At 39.2% G+C, this 22,258-nt stretch overlaps 1 protein-coding gene across 1 annotated transcript; it reads right to left on the bottom strand.

The window, feature by feature from the left end:
• Window positions 1–1,155: 1,155 nt before the first annotated feature.
• On the bottom strand, window positions 1,156–19,255 carry LOC139937586 (aminopeptidase N-like). Its single transcript, XM_071932795.1, has 18 exons — window positions 19,217–19,255; window positions 16,553–17,390; window positions 14,386–14,659; window positions 13,785–13,905; window positions 12,871–13,019; window positions 11,124–11,237; window positions 10,683–10,820; window positions 9,400–9,531; window positions 8,846–9,018; window positions 7,450–7,550; window positions 6,376–6,512; window positions 5,447–5,662; window positions 4,920–4,996; window positions 4,324–4,446; window positions 3,504–3,671; window positions 2,967–3,116; window positions 2,127–2,211; window positions 1,156–1,802 (listed from the first exon to the last, which is right to left on the bottom strand). Exons 2-18 carry the CDS (start codon window positions 17,323–17,325, stop codon window positions 1,662–1,664), a joined length of 3,072 nt encoding a protein of 1,023 aa, XP_071788896.1. The 5' UTR covers window positions 17,326–17,390; window positions 19,217–19,255; the 3' UTR covers window positions 1,156–1,661.
• Window positions 19,256–22,258: the final 3,003 nt, after the last annotated feature.

Raw genomic sequence — 22,258 nt, 5'->3', positions numbered from 1 at the left:
ACGAATTTACTTGGGTACGAGATCACTTGAATACGATTTCACCTGGGAACGAGTTGCCTTGGGGATGAAATTACCTTTGGACGAGTTGACTTAGGTATACTTTGTACACGGGCCGAGTTGACTTGAGTACTATATGACGCTAGTTCTTCCAACAGGGCAACTCGTGCCACAGTCAACTCGTACCTATGTCATAGCGTACCGGTTATTAAATGTACGTTGTAGTGCGGATCTAGAGGATATGTTTGTGGCACTAATTTTCCCGTTTTCGTTTGAAAAGCCCAGATTGAAAAAAATGGTTCGATTTTTCGTCTTAACCGTAAATGTAGTTCCTCTTATATCAAAACATTTTATAAAACAAATCTAATAAATTAATAAACTCAAAGGTGTTGAGGCCTCCGAAAAAAATCCCACAGGTGCATAAAAAGAACAAGCAGTTTCATATTAATTTTCTGAAATAATGTATTTAAGAAAACATCCCTTAAAAAATGGTAAGTGTGAAAGTTCGTTACAGAAATACATCAAACTTTTTTCCGTAATTTCGACAATTTGTAACATCCGCGAGTTCACCGATTTACGAGTACCTTGTGTACAAGTTGACTTGAGTACAAATTGACTTGGGTACGAGATCACTTGAATACGATTTCACCTGGGAACGAGTTGACTTGGGGGTGAATTTACTTTGGGACGAGTTGACTTAGGTACAATTTGTACACGGGCCGAGTTGCCTTGAGTACTTTATGACCCTAGTTCTTGCAACAGGGCAACTCGTGCCACAGTCAACTCGTACCTATTTCACAGCGTACCGGTTATTAAATGTACGTTGTAGTGCGGATCTAGAGGATATGTTTGTGGCTCTAATTTTCCCGTTTTCGTTTAAAAAGCCCCGATTAAAAAAAAAAAATGATTCGATTATTCGTCTTAACCGTAAGGGGAGTTCCTCTAATATCAAAACATTTTAGAAAACAATCTAATAAATTAATAAACTCAAAAGGTGTTGAGGCCTCCGAAAAAAATCCCATAATTGCATACAAAGGAATAAACGGGTTCATATTATTTCTGAAATAATCTATTTAATAAAACATCCCTTAAAAATTGTAAGTGTGAAATTTCGTTACAGAAATACATCAAACTGATTTATGTTTGATTATTCTACGTCTTAACCGTAAATGGAGTTCCTCTTATATTAAAACATTTTATAAAACAAAACTAACAAATTAATAAACTCAAAAGGTGTTGAGGCCTCCAAAGAAAATCCCACATATAAACTCAAAAGGTGTTGAGGCCTCCAAAAAAATCCCACATATGCAATGTGTAAGGTTTTTAAAGTCAAAGAAAGTGAACAGTGTGGAGGCCGATTTGACAAGCCAAGCATTGTAGTAAATCAGCCTATGAACAGACAGAGACAAGTTAAACAGAACAGAAAACAAAAACGCTTAATGGACTACAAAAAAATATGATGTATATAAGAAAAAAAAAGATTCCACAAGGAATTGTATAGTTTATTCGAGCAAAATGTCTTTTGTGGTCATTATTAACCCAAATTGTCGTTGCTGTCATGGCCACTTTAAAGTCATAGTCGTGGTTGAGCTCTTTGGTGTAGTTGTTTGTGTTGGTTCTGATCATGCCATTGCGCTCTCGTCCGGGCTTGGATGTATTTACTTTCAAACAATTGACGCGATCCATTGGTCTGTTTGCTGCGCACTGTTGACCATCCATCGTATGTTAACCTCCGTCTCAATAATGGCCGCTTGGTACGCGTACTTCAGCACACCGAGGCGGTGACTCGACCCAAAGTCCAACAACTGGAAATGAAACGATTAGATGAAAATTGATATTCAAACTTAAAATGTATTGTCAACCCTGTTGCAAGGAGCCTGTTGAGACATCTTCCGATTTTGTACAAAATTTTGAAAAAAAAATGAGTACAAACCTCAGATTTTCGCTACGAAGCAAACTTTTATAGTGTCTATAAAACTGTATACGTTTTTAAACAAAAGGCGTTTATGAATGGGGAAAAAGGAGTAGTGACTCGTTTTTAAACTGCCGTTTCGTCGCTACACTTTTATTCCCCTAATAAAAGTTGTTAATAAAAATGCAATAGTATGATAATCCATATTGCAACAAACCTCTTGCAGCTCCTCCTGTGTGTTGAAAAAAGACGTAACTTCTCCAAAGACATCGGATATTGAAATCTCACGATTTCCTTTCAACCTGGAAGAATAAGATACACTTTAGTAATCATTTTATTGAAAGACAAAATGAGAGAAATTTAGTAAATTTATTGAGTAAACTTATTACAAAGTTCGCAACCGGTTTCAGAGAGAGCTAAGATTTTTCAGATTGCAAATCACACTTATTTACCACGGAAAGTGTGACGTCAATTAATTATGGTTATATTGACAACTCATCTTAGATGAAGCCGAGTACTTTTTTTAAACTTGAAAGTGACGTCCCTGGCGCTGTAACATACAGTATTTTCCTGAATGATGATATATATACTTCTGTTACTTTATAGCAACATGTAATGGTGTACAAGGGCTGTGGCGCTATTTCCGCCAGTCAAACTAGGAGCACCGGGGCGAACCCCTTCTATTTTCGACAAGTGCACAGGGATATTTTACGAGTCGCAACACAAAACACGGGACCAACGGCTTTACGCCCCATCCGAAGGACGACGCATCATGGTTAAGTGCCTTGCTAATACATGTGTCACGATGTGGACACGAACCCACACTCTGCTGAGATAAGAAACACAATGAGTTTGAATCCGTTTATTTTAACCGCTAAGCCAAAAAACGCCACGCTTTTCATGAAACAACAACAGTATAGATGTTTTCCCAGATGGTTTAAATCTAAACCCTATAACAATATTGAACCTTGTCTGCGGGCTTTAGCGCATACATGATGTACTTCATTTTTGTTTTTACACAAACGGTTTATATAGTACGAACATAAAGTTTTCTTACAGCTCGTAAGTCCCTTCCCAGTTACTGCGGATGAAGTCCCAGGCTACTTGGTAACCAGCTGGATTCTCGGCTACGCCTATTAGGATAAGCGCAGCCTCGCCACGATGTAGGTCTAGGCCGAGGCCTTGCTCAAGCACCGTCTGCAAATAACTGACATAATCAGATGTCAATCCAAATAAATTCGAGAAAAAGAGGCATGAGTTTCATTTAAAAATAAGCTGATCCTAGCCTGAACATTTCTGTCACAATTCGAGGCTCCCGAGTTGCGCCAGATCTTACAGTTTTGACCTCGCATACATTTCATAACGAGCTTCACAGTCAAATCCTACGTATATACACGTACATATAAAAACAACACCACATGCAATGTACATGTGTAGGTACACATGTACATACAAACTTTTTGCACGCTACATGCATACGACTTCAAGCTTGGAAACTGCACGTTCAACCAATGATATAGTTTTGTATTATTATTAAAAAACCAAAACCTGTCTCTCTCCTTGGGAATAACAGGGAACCAGGCTATCATAGTACCTTTTCAAAAGTGAAGAGTCCCTTGAACAGGTGAGGGCGCTCATCCATCGCGCCCTCTCTTGTCGGTCAGTTGTCGTCTGCATCATTTCCCATCCATAGTTCCACTCTGGTCGGCCACCGAAACGAATACCATTACAATACACGACTGACCTAAGGTTCGGGGAGACTCTGAGGAAAACAATATTTAAAAAAATAAATAAAACTGATTGCCTGCCTCCGTGTAACTAAAGAAGGTCTAAGCCATTCATTTTCCAAGCTTTTAATTATACAAATGGATGCAATAATTCACCACCTTCTGCAATCAACGAGCCAGAGTCTTTCGTATACTTTTTTTCCAGGAAAACTGTGTTCTTTTTTTTTTTTTTTTAATGATAGATCGCATTTACAAGACAACAATATTGCCGTTGTCCTTCATGTGTGACATAAAGCCGTAGGTCCCTGGACTAGACCCGATGTTTCTTATTCACTTTTAGCAAAAGAACCCTTTGTTAACCACTTCAAAGTACTCCACTAAACCGGTTTTAGGCCATCGACAAAAATTAAACTGCCTTTAGCGGAACATTTACAAGTCCGTAAAAGGGTTTTGACATATATTATCAAACCGTACGAGACTGGCTGGTAGAGTAGCATGCACGACCTTCCAAAGTGTCATGACCGGGAGTCGACCCACACTTTGATGCGGACAACACCAGAGACTGGAACCGGTGGACTGAACCGCTTGGCCACGAAACATAGCCCGGGGCTGGCTAATATTGTGTGGGCACATGAATATCCCCCAAAAAGGTGTAATTAAAATGAAAATGCCAAACAAGTTTCTCACGTGATAGGTTTTTCCTCGTCCATGTATGCTTTCACTAATGATGATGCTTTGTCAACGCAGTGGATGTTGCTATGGAAACAAGCGGCAGACGTCACATCAAATTGGTGTTTATTTCTTCGTTGTCTGTTAGGGAAAACGAACACTGGTATAATATTATAAACAGTAAGGTTTTCAGTCCCGGTGGTGACACTAACACTAATACTGTTACCAACATTTTGTTTTTGTTCTTCGGATGGGTTAATAAGACGTGGGTGCCGTGTTCTGGGTTTGGCAGGGAACGTTATCCCTGAAACAACAGTTGTGAACATCTGAGGGTCGCGTTTAAAAATTATGTTAATAGGCTTTTTTAATAATCATATATGGGGTAAAATAGAAAATAAAAACTGTTTACTTTTTATACAACGGTTTAAATATTACGCAAAACTAGTTCACTCCAGTGTCACTATAATGGGAGACTTTGCGGCGCTAGGTGGCAGCAGACTTACCAGGTAAGTTTCCATTGTGAACGTAGTTCTGAGCGTGCGCACATTATCGAGAACAACCGATTTTACCTGGTATGTCTGCTGCCACCAAGCGTTCTGAAAATTGTGTTATACCTTTGAATATCTGGTGTAAAGGAGTCATCCCAACCCGACTCAGCATACAATGGCTCTATCAACTGCTGCATATAGTTCTGTCAAGTAAAAACACCAAATGAAATGGCAATGAAAATGTTTTCATGTTAAATTTTATGTATACATCTACGTTATCTAAGTCTAGACTTACTACAATCCAGAGGTTCCAACGCATGCACAAAATAACAAACATGTAAACAATTTAGATTCAATCGGTCATCGTAATTTGAAAGACATTAATAAGAGAAAACATACCATTTATTTGTTGCATTACTCTGTGTGCTTTCAGATATTTTAGCTGCATAATAAAAGGCTTCTCAGCTGAAGTATTTTATTATTTAAGTGAGAAACTACTTTACTGCAGCAGAGGGAGTCGTTTCCCCAAATGCTTTATATTATCGACAGCTCTCTGTTGCTCGTTGCCAAGTAAGTTTGTATGCTGATGGTTATTTTGTATTTTATAGTGTCCAGTGCCTTTCACGGACATGTATTCGACTTTCTAATCTTACCTGTACTGGGGAGGCTGGTTGGGATCGACCCGTGTCATTTCTCAGCAGCATCTTGGCGAAGTACGAGGATGTTGCTACCACAGCCCTGCGCGTTGAAGGGGAAGACGGTCCAAAATATGTGGAGAAGTTTTGATATATGTATCTAGGAATGACTTCAGCTATCGAAAGGTAATGAGTTAGGTCGATCAGTCCAACCTTAGTCTCCTCTGGGAAAACCTGTTGAAAGTAAAGTTGTTTATCACAGTCAAATTATTATAGAGGCTTATAGAACAATGATGGCTTCTTATAACGCGCATCTCCGTCACTAAGTGATGCTCCTGCCGTCGATTTCACAAAGAGATAAGTCTCGTCTTATGTCCATTTATGACGAGTATTAACTCGTCATAACTTAGGATTAATCGTAAGGTTTGCATGATACAGTACAGGGTTGGGACTCGTCATAAAGTCCCAAGATTAGTTTTAAGTTAGGAAGAGTTCTGTGAAATCGACGGCTGGCGCTGTAACATGCAGTTTTTCCCTCAAGGTATGTGGGACTACGTTTGAATTAAATGAGACCTAATCCTTAGCACCATGTAATGGTTTACAGGGTGCTGTAGCGCAATGTGCTGCTAATCAAATCAAGAACACCGGGGCCAACCCCTTATCTTTTTCGTAAAGTGCAGTTTTTTTTTTACACAACACACGGGACCAACGGCTTTACGTCCCATCCGAAGGACGAAGCATCATGGTTAAGTGCCTTGCTCAAACGTACCAGTGATCACGGCCAGGATCAGAACACACACTCTGCTGACAACATCAGAGTACGCATTGTACCAAAAGCAAATTTAGTACTTTGAACAGTTTGCGTATACTCTACATTACTACACAATGTCAATCTATGATATTTTGTCCAAGGCATTGATAAACAAAACGAATCAAGAAAAACGTACGCTTGGATCGACAGCGGCTTGGTCCAGGAGACGTTGCCAGTTGTCGTCTTCGTAATTGACCCGATAGAAACCAACCATCTTGGCGTTGGCAAGGTACCAGTCATCAGAGGCAGCCTCGTCCGGTAATTTGATATAAGCTACAGACAAAAAAAAAGAATCAAAACTCAGAAACAAATCATGCATTCTCCTGAAAACAATCAGAGTAGACTGATCGAAACGTTGAATCCTTAACCAGCGGTTCTTTTCAGAACCAACACCACTTAAAGATTTTTGAAAGGTTGTTACCGCAAAACCTCTCTTAGTTATCTTCCTCAATGCAAAATGTCAAATCCTACAAAAATCAGAAGTAAGTTTAAGCAAGAGTAGCAAATTGTACATGTGTCAGATTTAAATGAAAGAACTGAAATAATGGACCAATATACTCATTATTTACTTTCATCCCATAAATCCATAGTGTATGGATACCAAGTGCGCCCTCAGCGAATAGAGAACCCTTACAATTTTCTTTGTTAAATTGATCTTTTTATTGTGGCCATGTGTAAGTCATCTGTCTATAGGAAATAATGTTGTGGAAACCTCATTGAGTATCTGCTGGACCGTTCTGTTATAGAAAGGACTTATTTGTGACAAATAGGGGGACCTTCAAAACACAAAATGTAATTGTTTTTAAATCCGTGCACCATCAAGCCACGTACTGAGCTGTGACTATTACATTGCTCGTATACAGCACTATGTCAACCATTACATTGTTCTACGTATTAAAGAGTAGGTTTCATAATTATCATTTCAAAAGTAGTCCCACAGGAAAATATTGAATGTGCGCTAAGAAACAACCGTGTTCAGCGCTAATTTAATGCTGTGTATGGTATAGTATTGAACTTTGCGATTATTTCATTTTGTTCTTTAAATTGTGTCTTGGGATTTATCTTTTAAAACTATTTGAGACGTCGTCGTGTAGTGGATTTTGTGTCATCTGTGTTCAACCTTTTCTATAGTTCTAAGCCCTTTGTTTTTTCTATGGCTCGTAAACATTCATTGATTAATTTGTAAACAATTTAATTATGAGAGACTCACAGTACTGGTCCGCTGGTTCCATCCATACCTGTTCCGGTTTGTCAAACTGATCCGACGGTCCGGATTTATACACGTACGTCAGCGGAACGTACCAACGGTGCCTGGCAAAACATTAAAAAAAAAATTAAAAAAATGTAAAAGAATAAATGAGATATTCTGCGTGAAATAGTTTTTGGAAGCATGGTCTATTGACGAATAACTTGTGTTGACAAAGAGCAGTAATATTTGGCCGCTTTTGGAAGGTGCCAAGCTTGTTTTTGTGCATGTGCTGAGTTTGTAGGTGCCAGGTTGGCAAGGTGCCGAGTTTGTTGGTGCCAGTTTGCAAGGTGCCGAGTTTGTAGGAACCGAGTTTGTTGGTGCTGAGTTTGTAGGTGCCGAGTTTTTGGGTGCCGAGTTTGCAAAGGTGCCGCAAGTGACCCGATCTAGGGTTCCCTTAATAAACGACGTCAGAAAATCCTATGGATATTTCTCTTATGGTGGTTAATTCTTTCTATTTATAATAGTTTAAAATGTCACATTTCCTTTGGATGCCGGTTCCCAGGTTTTATCATAGACTGGGACGTGATCCCTGGCTATGTGCGGTAGTTTGATGGGTCAATTGCTTCTAAAATGGCACCCTCCAACTGATAATTGTTAAAGACCGCCAATACACAGGTGGAGTACTTGTGTGACCGGAGGTTTTGTTCCCTAGGCTGTCTGTGTAGTACGTTGCATGCACTTCAGTTGATATGCTGTGATGACTATTGTAAGTAAAATAAAATTTCCATCTATCTAAATATCCCACTTCTTCAAAACAATCTCCTCCAGCACATGTTTATTATCCATGTGGGATAGAATCTCCGAGGACAGATTTCCTTTTGATATCAGCCCACTGATCCGGAAGTCGCTGGTTCAAATCCAGCTAGCTCTGATCAACTTGTCATTGTTCAATCCAAAGTGATTACAGGCAGTGGACACTATTGGTAAATGTCAAAGACTAGCCTTTACAGTTGGTGTATCTCAACATATGCATAAAATAACAAACCTGTGAAAATTTGAGCTCAATCGGTCATCGAAGTTGCGGGATAATAATGAAAGAAAAATAACCCTTGTCACACGAAGTTGTGTGCGTTTAGATGGTTGATTTCGAGACCTCAAGTTCTAAATCTGAGGTCTCGAAATCAAATTCGTGGAAAATTACTTCTTTCTCGAAAACTATGGCACTTCAGAGGGAGCCATTTCTCACAATGTTTTATACCATGAACCTCTCCCCATTACTCGTCACCAGGAAAGGTTTTATGCCAATAATTATTTTGAGTAATTACCAATAGTGTCCACTGCCTTTAAGACATGTACCCGGTCCGCTTTCCTCTGTTTATTACTTGGTCCTCAAATAATTGGGATACCATTGCCTTACCCGAGATCGTCAAATTCTGTCGATCTGTTGGCATTGAAGTTAAACATGAATCTTTTTTGTGTAGCCACAATATCTTGTCCGGTTCTTGTCAGAGTGATGAGAGGATAGCCTGGCTGTAGGGTCCACGTATCCATGATTCTCTTCACGTCGTGTTTCCCGACGTCTTTATCCGCCTTGGAGAAAGTGAAAAATGATATCAAGTATTATGTAATTAAATATGTTTCGATAGTGAGCTCTGCCCAGCAATTTGATTCCAAAATAATGCTTACTTTTCCAATAAAAAGGACCAGTGTGAGAACAATTCAAAATCATCTCATGGTGGGCACTTTAACTTTCAGATTTTTTTTCTTTTCTTTTTTTGCCTTTTTTAAGTTATTTATTTAGTGTGTTTGGGTGCTCAGTTCGGCTCATTCTTTATATTAGTCCGAAAAAGGAAAGATTGTTCCGTTACATGCAACAAGATGTATGGAAATTTACATGATAAGTCTGCTGCCACCTAGCGTTCCAAAGTCTCCCATAACTTATCGAATGTCTTTGTCAAAAGGTATGCTTACGTAGGTAAGTTCTTCCCAAAGATGTTCCGCATTGGCATTCTTGTAGGCCCGCTCCTTGAGGTAGTTTCGTATTCCTTGGTTGAAGACATCCAGAGTCAAGAAATGCTCAAGCATCCACAGGATAGATCCTCCCTTTGAAAAATAGAAGACTGACTAGAAATAGCAGAATCGTGTAGAGGACTTTTAAAGGCAGTGGACACTATTGGTAATTACTCAAAATAATTATTAGCATAAAACCTAAGTTGGTAACGAGTAAGGGGGAGAGGTTAATAGTAAAGAGCCTTGTGAGAAACGGCTCCCTCTAAAGTAATGTAGCTTTCGAGAAAGAAGTAATTTTCAACGAATTTGATTACGAAACCTCAAGTTTAGAATTTGAGGTCCCGAAATCAAGCATCTGAATGCACACAACTTCGTTTGACAAGGGTGTTTTTTTCTTTCATAGTTATCTCACAACTCCGACGATCATTCGAGCTCAAATTTTCACAGGTTTGTTATTTTATGCATATATTGGGATACAGCAAGTGAGAAGACTGGTATTTGACAATTACCAATAGTGTACACTGACTTTAAGTCTCTGTAGACTTTGTTTCGTTTGCTATATCAGGGCCCAACTTCAAAGAGCTACTTTGTGTTTTTAAACAGCTCTTTGAAACTGGGCCTTGGCTTGTAGTAGGGTGATGCGCTATGTCAAGTTTTGTTTATTTTTAAATTCAGTGAAGGAAGACGAAGTGATCTTGCAAACAATCAAACCTGGATTGGCAGTATAATGCGCCACATCACTTTGTAAACCATTATAAATTATGATATAAAAAGGAGTAGACCTCATAATTCAAACGTAGTCCCATAACATTACTGGAAAAACTATGGATTAAAGTGCCTTGCGTGGGCGTCACTGAGTAATATTAATAATAGTATAAGTATTAAAAATTTGGGGGGGGGGGTAATCATCCTTACACTCAGCTAAGAACTGAATTGCGGGGGCGCTGCTACAGCGTGTTCGAGAAGCAGGCATGCAAGGGCGCCTTTGGCTGCCAGCCACATCAACGCATTATTAGCAAGATCGGAAGTACAGCAGAGAACCAACCCACAACTCAACTCACATAATACGGCCATGGCCGAAACCGAACCGGGGTCACCTTGGTGAGAGGCGAGCGCTTTACGCACATGCCAACCATGCCACCCAGATGTGCGCGCTGTACAAGAAGCCAATATTTGTCAGTTCTGCCATTGTTAGAAACAGTCATGTAAAACACTTCTATTACTATCGATCTGAACCCATTTACCTTTTCATATGTAATTCCGTTAAATTGTCCTAGTATGTCGCCTTCCGTTGCATAGACTGGCTCCCTGAGGGAGGGGTATACACCGGTACCATCCACGTATAAAGCGAATGATACTCGATTCGCGTAAAATTGTTCGGACTGAAAGTAAAAAGCAGGAGAGAGAAGAATTGATGTTAATAAATATTTGTACCCCTCCTCTCTTCAATGATTGATCTCTCTTTATTTGAAGTGGAATAGAGCCTTCCTGATCTACTTCGTTGTTAGTATTTAATAGGAATTGTCAAAAGAGCTACTGTACCGCAACCTCGCACGGTGTGTTACTCGCAATGCACAAGAATTGTCTAAACAAGAGTTGGGTGCCAGTGAGTGAGCCGCCCGGTGTTTTTTTTTTTTTTTTTTTTTGTAATGGACCATTTTGTAAATTTTGTGCTGTCATCATACAATTTTTAACTCCGGTAACACAAGATCGATGCCGATATGCTGCATATACGTAGCGAAACCTTCATTCAGCCAGAGGTCGTTCCACCAGTCCATGGTGACAAGATTTCCAAACCACTGGGCAGGAGAGAAAACAAAATGTATAAAAAGATTCATTTGATAGTAGTCTACCTTTCTATTGCGAAAATAATGTCAAACCAATACGGTACTTTAATGTCACCACATGGATATTTACAAACTCTTGGGGCTAACTTTAATTTGAATGCCAGATTTTGTTCATAATAGTTGCTCAGCGTTCAGGTCCGTCACGCAGTTACGCTCATGGCGCTTCAACATTATTACACCTGGACACTGGGCCATGTTATTTCACCCATTAAACCATCTCAGCTCCCTTTTTTAGAATACAGCCTGTGCTGGGGAGTATACAGCCTGTGCTGCCAAATAATCAAGCGCACAAAGAAAATCAATTAAAATATGTATCTCTGCCCTTACAGTTACCCACTTATACCCCTTGGGTAAAGAGAACGTTCATGGCGCAAGTTGCGCCATGAACGTTGCGCAAGAGGACTTATGCAGTTGCGTTAAAGTCACCCGGAAGTGGTATTTTGTCAAAATAAAGCTGTTGTCACTAAAACATGTGTTTTGATGAGTGGAATATGAATAAACAATTAACTAAGGTTTCAAAAAATTACTGTCCATGTTATTTACAAATTTGAAAATAAGCCCGCCCCGAGAGGGCGCTGTTCGTGATGTCAATCGAGGCGCGATTAATATTGCATGCAGTGCCAACACAAGATAGTGACGCGTGGCGCAAGCTAAAAACATGCCCTCAAAGTTGAAACAACACTTGATTTTTTTTCACGTTGGGCAAATGCTCTTAGAGGTTCGTTACGTCTTTCAGGTACCTTCTTCGACCTCCCCTTTAGCTGGAAAAATTGTGGGGATGACGTCATGTTTTAGAAAAAAACTTTTCTAAAAACGTCAAAATGTGTAGTGTAATCCGGATTCTCGAAGCACGACGGTTCGAAGTGTTTGCTGCACAGCGCTGGAAAAGACTTGCAAACCGACCCCATCTTTAGTAGTGTTTTGCTGCATCCAGCAGCAATACACCTTGTCGACATTTGCCGAAAAAATGCATGAAAAACTATTACGAAACGTACAAACTCATGACTATAGGACTTGAATGTACTTGCACGTACGTGTGTTCGATTTTCGATCGAGGTAAAGTCTGACTCGATTTACGTCACAAACGGGGTAGGCGGAGTCACCCCTACACAACTTTATTATTTTTTTAAATGTAAATCGTTACATTCAATTACTCAAAAAAATAATGTTATTGTTCAGAAACATAAACTCTGATGTTTGAAGAAGAAAAAATTATATTTCCAGGTGACTTTAAGTTTTGTGAAAATCCACATAAGCATAAAATAGCAAACCTATGAAACGTTGGACTAAACTAGCCATCGCAGTTGCAAGAGAGCAATGACAGACATAACAATTTGTTTTAAAATTCGTTTGCTCTCAGATGAATAAAAATGTGTTAAGATGGGAAGTGTTATCTAATTTTGAGTGAGAAATTACCCATTTCCCCCAAACTACGTTTACTACAGAGGGAGCCGTTCCTCACAATAAGTAATCATTATCAAAACATCGCTATTGCTCATTACCCGTTTTTATGCAAACAACTATTTTGAGTAATTACACAAAAGGGGAAGTTTCTTTAACCAATGAAGACAAAACATGAACTAACCATATGAGCGAGCTCGTGGGTTATCATTAATGCGACGTATCTGCCGCTTCCATACATAGCCTCGTCGTAGAGTAGCGTTATATCCCTGTACGTGATCAGGCCCCAGTTCTCCATTGCTCCGAAAAAAAACTCCTGTATGGCGATGTGATCTTAAAAACAAAACACAAATTAAAATAACTGAACAAATTTGCATCTGGGATAAAGAACATTTTTTCTTTTTTCTTTTACTAAGTACTTTCTTTGGGTCAGTGAAAACTATCACAAGCATTATACACGGGTGAGATTCGAACTCATGACCTTTGCATCTATAGAAGTGACTTACAAACTAGACCACCTAGATTGCCTGGTAGCTAGAACAGCCCCCCCCCCCCCCAAAAAAAAAAAAAAACAAAAAAAAAAACTGTTGTTTGCAGTTGGTGGTAAACATTTTTAACTTGTAGTTGGTGATACATTTATTGAACGTGTACTCGGTGATTATTTTTTCGATTATCAAATTACAGTTGTTGGTAAAATGTTTAATTGTGTAGTTGGTAATAACATTTTTTAACGTGAAGCTTGTGATTTTTTGTACTTGTAGTTGGTGACAACAATTTCGAACGTGTAGTTGGTGATAATGAGGTTGAACTCACATTCACAAAATGCATCCTTGTGAAGCATTCTTTTGTTCACATTAAAATGTCCTTTGTTCCTGCACTTACTGCACCAGTTTCCCATGGAGTTTTGACACAATATTCATTGTGGAGCACCCCATTCCTAAGAATTTCTCCATGGAGTCCTTATTTTTGTTTTTCCCTTTTTTGTTCCTGTCCTTGGTCTTGATAAAGGTTCCGGAATTCAGCACACCCCAACACCACAACAAAACAAAAGCACAGCAAACTTGAAGATCAATGACGATTCGTATTTGGGATTCTCACCTTGTTTATCCAATGGGAACTCATTGTCCAAGTAGTCATCGAAATACGTCTGGATTGATTCTGAGACATTGAGGGCGTACGAAGCATAGTCAGTTAATTCGGTCTCGCACCAAATGCGAATCTGGAAACCAATCAAGAATTATATTGAGAAGGTAAAGAAACAAGGCTTGTTTGTGAATTGTGTTGCACCAAATGCGAATCTGTAAACCAATCAAGAATTGTATTGAGGAGGTACAAGACTTGCTAATTAGTGCACCTAATGCGAATCTGAAAACCAATCACATTAATGTTATCACCGAGAGATAAAAGTTCATCGACTAAAAATATCTCCTCCTAAAAGTGGATTCGAAAACATCTCAAGAATTTCAATACAGTAACTCAAGGAAGGGATTGATATTGGTCGTCAACAAAATAAATCAATAAAGGAATGAACCTGGAAAATGAGAAGATTGCAAACAAACCAAAGTAATTGATATTTCCTTTGCTCTTTGAAGATGGAAGTGGATCTGTTTCAATTGGCTATTAATGGTTTGTGGTATCAGGGGTTTAACTTGCAGTCTCAGTATTGACATAATGTGGTTGAACATTAATACTGATTTACCAAACATCCGTGTGCGTTCGTGACATTGATGGACGAAAAGTCGTGTACTACAAATGCAAGAAGATACGTCGGCATTGAAGGCACCCTCTTGAAGTAAGTCCTAGACCAGTGGCTGTCCAACTGTATACGTCGTATATCAATGCCATTAGATAAGGCGCTCATGTCCGTACGATGTTCTAGTTGTACGTCGTAAGATGCCTTGAACGTAGGCTCGTCGAAGCACGGCAGGACACGGCGGGCGTAAGGTCCTTCCATCTGGGTAGTGGCGATGTATCTGTAATCAATAATAGTTTAGAGGTCGTGGGTTTTTATCACCCTGTTCTTGTTTGACTCCGTTATATGGTTTTTGATATATTGGTCACTATACTACTTCATAAAAGTTTATTATAATTAAGTCATTGCCTTCCAACATGAAACAGCAGTGGAGTTATGCTTTATGCAACATCCGATAGTTAGAGAACTGGGCCCAATTTCATAGAGCTGCTAAGCACACAAATTCGCTTATCATGAAACTTCTTCCTTGATAGAAACAGGATTACCAAACCAAATTTCGATTTGTTTCATATTGCTTGTTACTAGTATTCACCTGTTGTTTATTTATCCAGAAAATCACATGGAAATTTGGTTGGTAATCCCGTTTTTATCTAGGAAGAAAATTCATGCTTAGCAAATTTTTCTGCTTAGCAGCTCTATGAAATTGGGCCCTGATGAGTTGGCACCATGGCCCTTCAAGCCATTCTTGTATCCAATGTCTCGAATATAATTTTTTTTTATAGAGCCAGCCAACTCAAAAGTTTCCTTTGTGTTTCTTCTTCGGGGGTCAACCTCCCCCCTCCCCTTCCGAACCCCCCATACATAATATTAATGTATCTTCCGTGGTAAACGTTTCGGTTGCCTGGGGTGCAACAAAGGTCCTCCCTCAAGGAACTTGAACAAACATGTTATTAAGGCACTGACCACTATTGGTAACTACTCAAAATAATTATTAGCATAAAACCTTACAGGTTAAATGATCAATGGGAGCTGCCGAATATAAAAAATAATTGTGAGAAACGGGCCCCTCACTGAAGTAACGTAGTTTTTTTTCCAGAAGTATTTTTTCCAGCGATACCTCAGAATAAGATTTTGAGGTCTCGAAATCAAGCATCTAAATGCACACAACTTCATGTGACAAGTGCTTTTTTTTTTTCTTCTTCTTTCATTATTATCTCGCAACTTCGACGACCATTTGAGCTCAAATTTTCACGGGTTTGTTATTTTGTGCATATTTTGAGATACAACAAGTGATGAGACTGGTCTTTGACAATTACCAATAGTATACATTGTATTTAAGGCAGGTTTATAAAATTGTTAAATATATGAGTCCGATTTGTGTAGCACCTAGGATTTACAAGTAGCTATACTGTACAATCGGCAGCCACTGCACGAGTAAACACATTCTCTTATAAGTGTAGCTGGGTTCTTTTACGTGCATTGCCCATTACACGGGCCAACTGCTTTTCGTCCGACCCGAAGGAGTAACTTTCTTACTCAATAAACACAACAACAAGACCTGAAGCCTTTCTCGGTTGAAATTACCACTTTCTCTAAAACTAAACAACTTTAGGGGCGTCGTGTATAACAATGTTTTATAATACCAACAGCTCTCCAGTGTAAATTGCCAAGTTTAAGGTTTTACGTCCATTCATTTGTTGAGTAAATTAACAAAAGCATTTAAAGGCAGTGGACACTATTGGTAATTACTCAAAATAATTATTAGCATAAAACCTTTCTTGGTGACGAGTAAAGGGGAGAGGTTGACGGTATAAAGCGTTGTGGGAAACGGCTCCCTCTGAAGTGACATAGTTTTTGAGAAAGAAGTAATTTTCCACGAATTTGATTTCGAGACCTCAAGTTTAGAACTTGAGGTCTCGAAATCAACCATCTAAACGCACACAACTTCGTGTGACAAGGGAGTTTTTTTCTTTCATTATTATCTCGCAACTTCGATGACCGATAGAGCTCAAATTTTCACAGGTTAGTTATTTTATGCATATGTTGAGATACACCAACTGTGAAGGCTAGTCTTTGACAATTACCGATAGTGTCCACTGCCTTTAAAAATTGGCTTACATAATATTAAGAAAGTTTCGGTTGTTTTGTTTTATCTGTTATGGTTTTAACTTACCTTGTTTCGTTCTGTGATGTGATGTACTTGCTCGGGTAGAAACCAAGAAGTATGTCAGTAGCCATAATACCGGAGTATCTGATGAAGATGTCATACCCTTCATGAGGTCGAAGCATCTCTTTCAACTTGAGAACTAAGAAAGAGTACTCTTCAATCATTTTATAACTCTCAAAGATGTCAGTATTATCCAGTGTACTGACGCTATGAACAGTCGGCATACCGTGTATGGTGATATTCTTGGAATGTAGGGTGATCTCATCCGTTGCTTCCATGCACTCCACTTTTATCCGGACCCAGCCGTCAAAAGTGAATCTCTGTCCGAGCTTTGAGTCCGGAACGTCATCGTCGTACAGGAACGGGCGGAGGGTGAGCTCGTAGCGCCTCGGTAGGACCGTCTTGGATAGCCGGCCCTTCATTATATCGTCCGGTGGGGCTAAGGTGACGGGGGCACCCGTGGGTTGAGGTTGTTGTGCGGTGGTGGTAAGATCGGTGGTGGTGGTGTTGCCGGGTGATTCCGCAGAAGTAGTAAGCCTACCTGTTGGAGTAATATCATCAGCAGCCGTTGGGTAATTCACTATAGACGGTTTTGTGGCAACCTGGTCGACAGGGCGGGTCGGGAGGTAGTACACCAGCACAGCAGTGGCAGCGATAAGTACAGTAACGGTTAGGAGAGACATCACTATCCTAGAGACGGTACAGTACATGCCACCCTTCCGGTCACCGTGGACCTCTGAAGTGGTGGCCTCCTCCAATTTGAATTCTGTCTCGCCCATTATGAAAATATTATTCTGCTGAAGACAAGGAAGAAACCGGAACTCTCGGAACGCAAACCCACACTCTGTTGAACAGAAGCACCCAAGATTGATTAGAAAGTTTCTGCCCAGCCACGACAATTTTCGACTTCAATGAAGTCGTGAAAACAGTATTCTGACAATTTAAAGAAAGAAAAAAAAACGAACTGAAATCCACACTCTGTTGGAACAATTTAACATCAGAGCTTGATTCTGGTACTCTCAACCACTCGACCATGGTAGTTGATGCTTTACAATTATTACGAACGATAAACTACTACAATGCTTCTTAACTAAAGTCGATAACACAAAACTTTAAGACTATGCATGGTGGAAAATACTAAATTAGTAAAGTTTGCTGTGATACAGTATACGAGTCTCTCTTAGGAGTAGTGGCGGCTCGTGCTTTAAAGAAGAGCTGATTGGTACTGATCAAGGGTTGCGGTAGCACCATGTAAACATCCAAGTTGTTTTTGGTGGCTCTAAGAACAGCCTGTTCGTATTGGTCAATAACGTTGTATGCGTCATTCTAGTGTGTTTTTTTCCAATAAGCTATAGTTAAGATTATACCTTTTAAGTTTCTACCCTTTTTCTTGTCTTGTTCTTTCTTGGGCTTTATTTCGTGTTTATTATTTCGTCTATAAAGCTCAACAGAATGCATTACCGGAATTGAACAGGTCATGGGGTGAGATTGCCACCAGCCTTTTCCCCAAACCCCGTTGTCTTTCTGCGTTCGTACAGGATCCATTTATACATCTGTTTTGGTATTTATTCAACGGTAAACCGGGACTCAGCTTGTTTACGTTGTTCTGTCAACGGGTGTCAAGATTTTTGAAGTAGTAATCGACGGTACCCTGAAAATGCCCATTGGCGTTTTTAATTTGCAAAGCCAAAACAAAACAAAGAGTACACCATTCTTGTAAAACTATAACCTCTATGGCGTGTCATGGCCTAGCTGTATAGGAGAGCCCGGATTCAAACTCTGGTGTTTCTGATCAGCAGAAGGTAGTCTCGAGCCCCAGTCTTGACACCTGTGTCCTCAAGCGAGACACTTGTTTATAATGTTGCTTTCGTCCTTCGGATGGGACGTAAAGCCGTTGGCACTGTGTGTTGTGTACCACACATATCATAAAAGACCCCAGTGCACTTATCGAAAAGAGAAGTTTTATTTTGATAAAAAATAAATAAAATCATTTTTTCGTTTAGAGTTCATCGCACAGTGGGCTTTTTTTATTAATTTAATTTGGTTAAATCGATGTCATGCAAAATGTGTAACCGGCTGTTCAATACTTTCTCGTGACCCAGATGGCCCATCGATCTCAAACTGCGTACAGTGTCAACAACTGTTTTGTTAGCAAACAAGTTTGAAATAAGTCTGTGATCTAGACGAGTTTTTTATACTTATTATCAATTCTCTATAGTGTTTTCCTTATAGCAAAGAAATCAAGACATTTCGTGCGTTTTGCTATTGCTTTTATTTATATGTGTATAATAGTGCGCCTCCTTGCCGTCGACAGTTTACAGAAACAAGTTTACAATACTTTCCCGAGAATGAATTTGTTTCTCCTGTTTCTGTCCATTATTTTGAATTTGTTTTTGTTTGGTAATCACTTTTAAAATGAATGGCACTGGACAGCTTTGTTTAGAAGCCTACATCAGCTCTTGATGGGTGTAAAGCGCAGTCCGGACTTTCGGCGATATCTCAAAAACGTGACCACCTTTTTAAATGAAAATTACAGATGTTAGTTTTATTGCGTATATCTACATTTGTAAACAATAGAACGGTTCCAAAAAAAAACAAAGGTTTACTTTGCCCTTTAGTTTTTCCACCACATTTTTGTACGCTCCTAAACGTGTTCTAAAATGTACTTACCCCAAAGGTTCAGGCAATAATTTGTCTCACTTTTGGAGGCCGTCCATCGGTCCTTTAGTTTGGTGTCTCAGACGGCCTGGTTAAAGTACCCTCACCAGGTAACGGTTCCACATGCAGATCACGTTACCTGTGGGCTAATATTATTTTGTGTACAACGTCGAACCAAACCAGATTTCTTCACGCTTGGAGGAAACACCCCCAACCACCCCTAGGCGTGTGAATTCACATGTGAAAAGTGCATTATTATTATTTCTTTTTTTTTTTGCTAACCAAGCTTTAAAAAAACATGTTCCCATTCAAGGCATTGGACACGTTTTATAACTACTCAAAAAATATGCTGGAATCGAGCAACAGAGGAATGTTGGTTATGTAAAACATTGTTAGAAACGGCTCCCTCTGGAGTAAAACAGTTTTGGAAAAAGAGGTTATTTCTCACTCAAATATTTGAATCTGAGAAGGACTTCATAGGCCTGAAGCCTTTCTCAGGCATCTGAAAATAAAGTTAACAAATTAATTGGGCAACAATAATATAATTTAAAAAAATTCAATCATAATTTTTTTTTTTTTTTGCAAATAGTTTACACGACAAACAGTTTTTATATTTCAAACTCTACTGCATTCTAAAGGACCAGAACTTTGTTATTTCGTTTGTGAGGTTGAACTTGGACCTTAAAGAGAAAGTATACGTTTGGTATCGTCAAAGACCAGTCTTCTCACTAGGTGTATCCCATCATATGCATAAAATAACAAGTCTGTGAAAATTTGGGCTCAATCGGTCATCGAAGTTGCGTGAAACTGATGAAAGAAAAAAAACACTCTTGTTGGACGAGTTTTTGTGCTTTCAGATAGGAATAAAAGACTTCTAGCTATAAGTATTTTATTATTTCAGTGAGAAATTACGTCTTTCTCAAAAACGACATTACTTCAGAGGGAGTCGTTTCCCACAATGTTTTATACTATCAACAGCTCTCCAATGCTCGTTACCAAGTCAGTTTTTAAGTGAAAATTATTTTGTTTTGAGTAATTACCAAACGTTTTTTTTTTTTTTTTAGTTTATTGCTGCGACTAACATTCGCATATGTTTAAGTTGTCAGTTCTTGGCGTGTGGTTCTTGGAGAAAGTATGGGGTGCTCAGCGTGAACTAAGGGGCAAAGTGGGATTGTCTGATCCACATGATTGAAACGAAAAAACTAAATTGTCTTTGCTTTGATGCTTACTGAGAAAAGTAACGAGATACGGTAGGTTTTTATTTACCATGACAACACGTGAGTGAAATGAGAACCGCAACGTACATCTTTGTTTTTTTAAACCACTTGTTTTAATCATAAACTCTATTCGTGTTTAACGACACTGGACACTATTGGTAAGTGTAAAAGACCAGTCTTCTCAATTGTTGTATCTCAACGTATCCACAAAAAAAAAAACCTGTGAAAATCTGAAGCCAATTGGTCGTCGAAGTTGCGAGATAATGATGGAAGAAAAACAGTTTTCACACAAAGTTGTATGCTTTCAGATGCTTCATTACGGGACCTAAAAATCGAATCTGAAGGTCTTTAAATCAAATCCAACTGTTTTAGTTACTAAGTTCTTCAGATGGAGCCGTTTCTTGCAACATTTTATACCATCAACAGCTCCCCAAATACTTGTTACCAAGTAGGGTTTTATGCTAACAATTATTTTCAGTAATTACCAATAGTGTCCAGTGCCGTTAAAGGGTCATTAGTCTTCACTTATTTACACATAACTCACACTATGTAAAGATGGTCCAGGTGGGGCAAATCCTCCTGTTTTGCCTGAAACTCTATAGTTTTTTTTCTAAAATATGTTTAAAACAGTTCTGATCTCGCAATTTCAAAACCAGATGTTTGGAAATAGTGAAATCGACTCTTTTTTTTTTCTTCTTTCTTTTCTCTTACTTTGTGTTCACTTTTTTCTCTTTTACCGATTGACCTCAAATTGTCATAGGTATTAAGTTTCATAAACTTGTTGGGTCACACACTAAGTGCAAGTTGTCGTTGACACTTTCCAATGTTGGCCCTGTGATTTGAATATACGGGTACCTGGATATACCTCCCAAGCACTTCCACCCTGGTACCCCTCAAGGGAGGTCGACTTTCATCAAATTGTCTGATGGTCGGGTAGATTAGACTTGATTCAAGTCCCATTCTCGTGTAATAAGTCCCCAAGCATATCGCGCCAACTAGCAAAGCGCGCTCGCCGTCAAAAATCTGGTCCCGGAAGAGGTTGGGGAATGCAGAGCACCACAAAACAATAATTTTCTGGCGATGGCACGGGATTGGGACTTGACTCAAGTCTAGGTAAACCTAGACTTGATTCAAGTCCCGTTTTTGTGTGAGAGGTCCCCAAGCATATCGCGCCAAATAGCAGACTGGCTAAACAGTCCGCGCTCGCCGTCAAAATGTGATCCCGAGAACCAGGAAAGCAGAATGTTTTTTCTTGCGATGGCTCGGGATTGGGACTTGAGTCAAGTCTAGGGTAGACCTAACCTAAATACATGCCTGCGGTATATTATCTGGCACAACACCAAAATTTGACTGTACTATGTTTGGAAGCATTTTGTAATTAAATAACTGCCAAATGGCTTCTGACCTATACCCGAATCAATCAAAAAAATTGTTGACGTTAAGAAAGGAGATCGTCAATAACAAGGTTAGACAGCTCTGTTTGCAATCGGATGGTCGCAAGTTCTAATCACGTACTTGTCAAATAATTGTCTCTGGTCATCCCGAAAATTGAAATACAAAAATGTAAACTGTCCATGCGTCTCGATAATATGGCCACTTCGTGCGCCATCGTGAGTGGTGGTCTGCCTATCAATAAAATCACATCAGAAGGAGGTTTGGTCCCCCATAATTTATGACGCTTTTAACATGAAATATGTTCTTATTACCCCTGTATTGTAATAACACTGATCAATAGGAAAATCTCACATTGGTTTCCTTCATGTCACCGACACATTCTCAAGACGTTAGATGAAGTGATTCATTGTCATACAATATTTTACAGCGCTAGCCGAACTTT

Source organism: Asterias amurensis, chromosome 5, assembly GCF_032118995.1.
Source record: "Asterias amurensis chromosome 5, ASM3211899v1".
In the NCBI taxonomy this organism is placed as follows: Eukaryota; Metazoa; Echinodermata; class Asteroidea; order Forcipulatida; family Asteriidae; genus Asterias; species Asterias amurensis.
Note: the sequence above shows the minus strand (reverse complement) of the source record. Positions and strands in the feature narration are given on the sequence as shown.

Coding starts and splice junctions, on each gene's coding strand:
- LOC139937586 (XM_071932795.1), bottom strand. CDS start 17,325: ATGGGCGAGACAGAATTCAAATTGGAGGAGGCCACCACTTCAGAGGTC. Junction 13,906..14,385: donor CGAACGCACACGGATGTTTG/GTAAATCAGTAT, acceptor ATTGGTTTCCAG/ATTCGCATTTGGTGCGAGAC. Junction 9,019..9,399: donor TTTGGGAAGAACTTACCTAC/GTAAGCATACCT, acceptor ACTTTCTCCAAG/GCGGATAAAGACGTCGGGAA.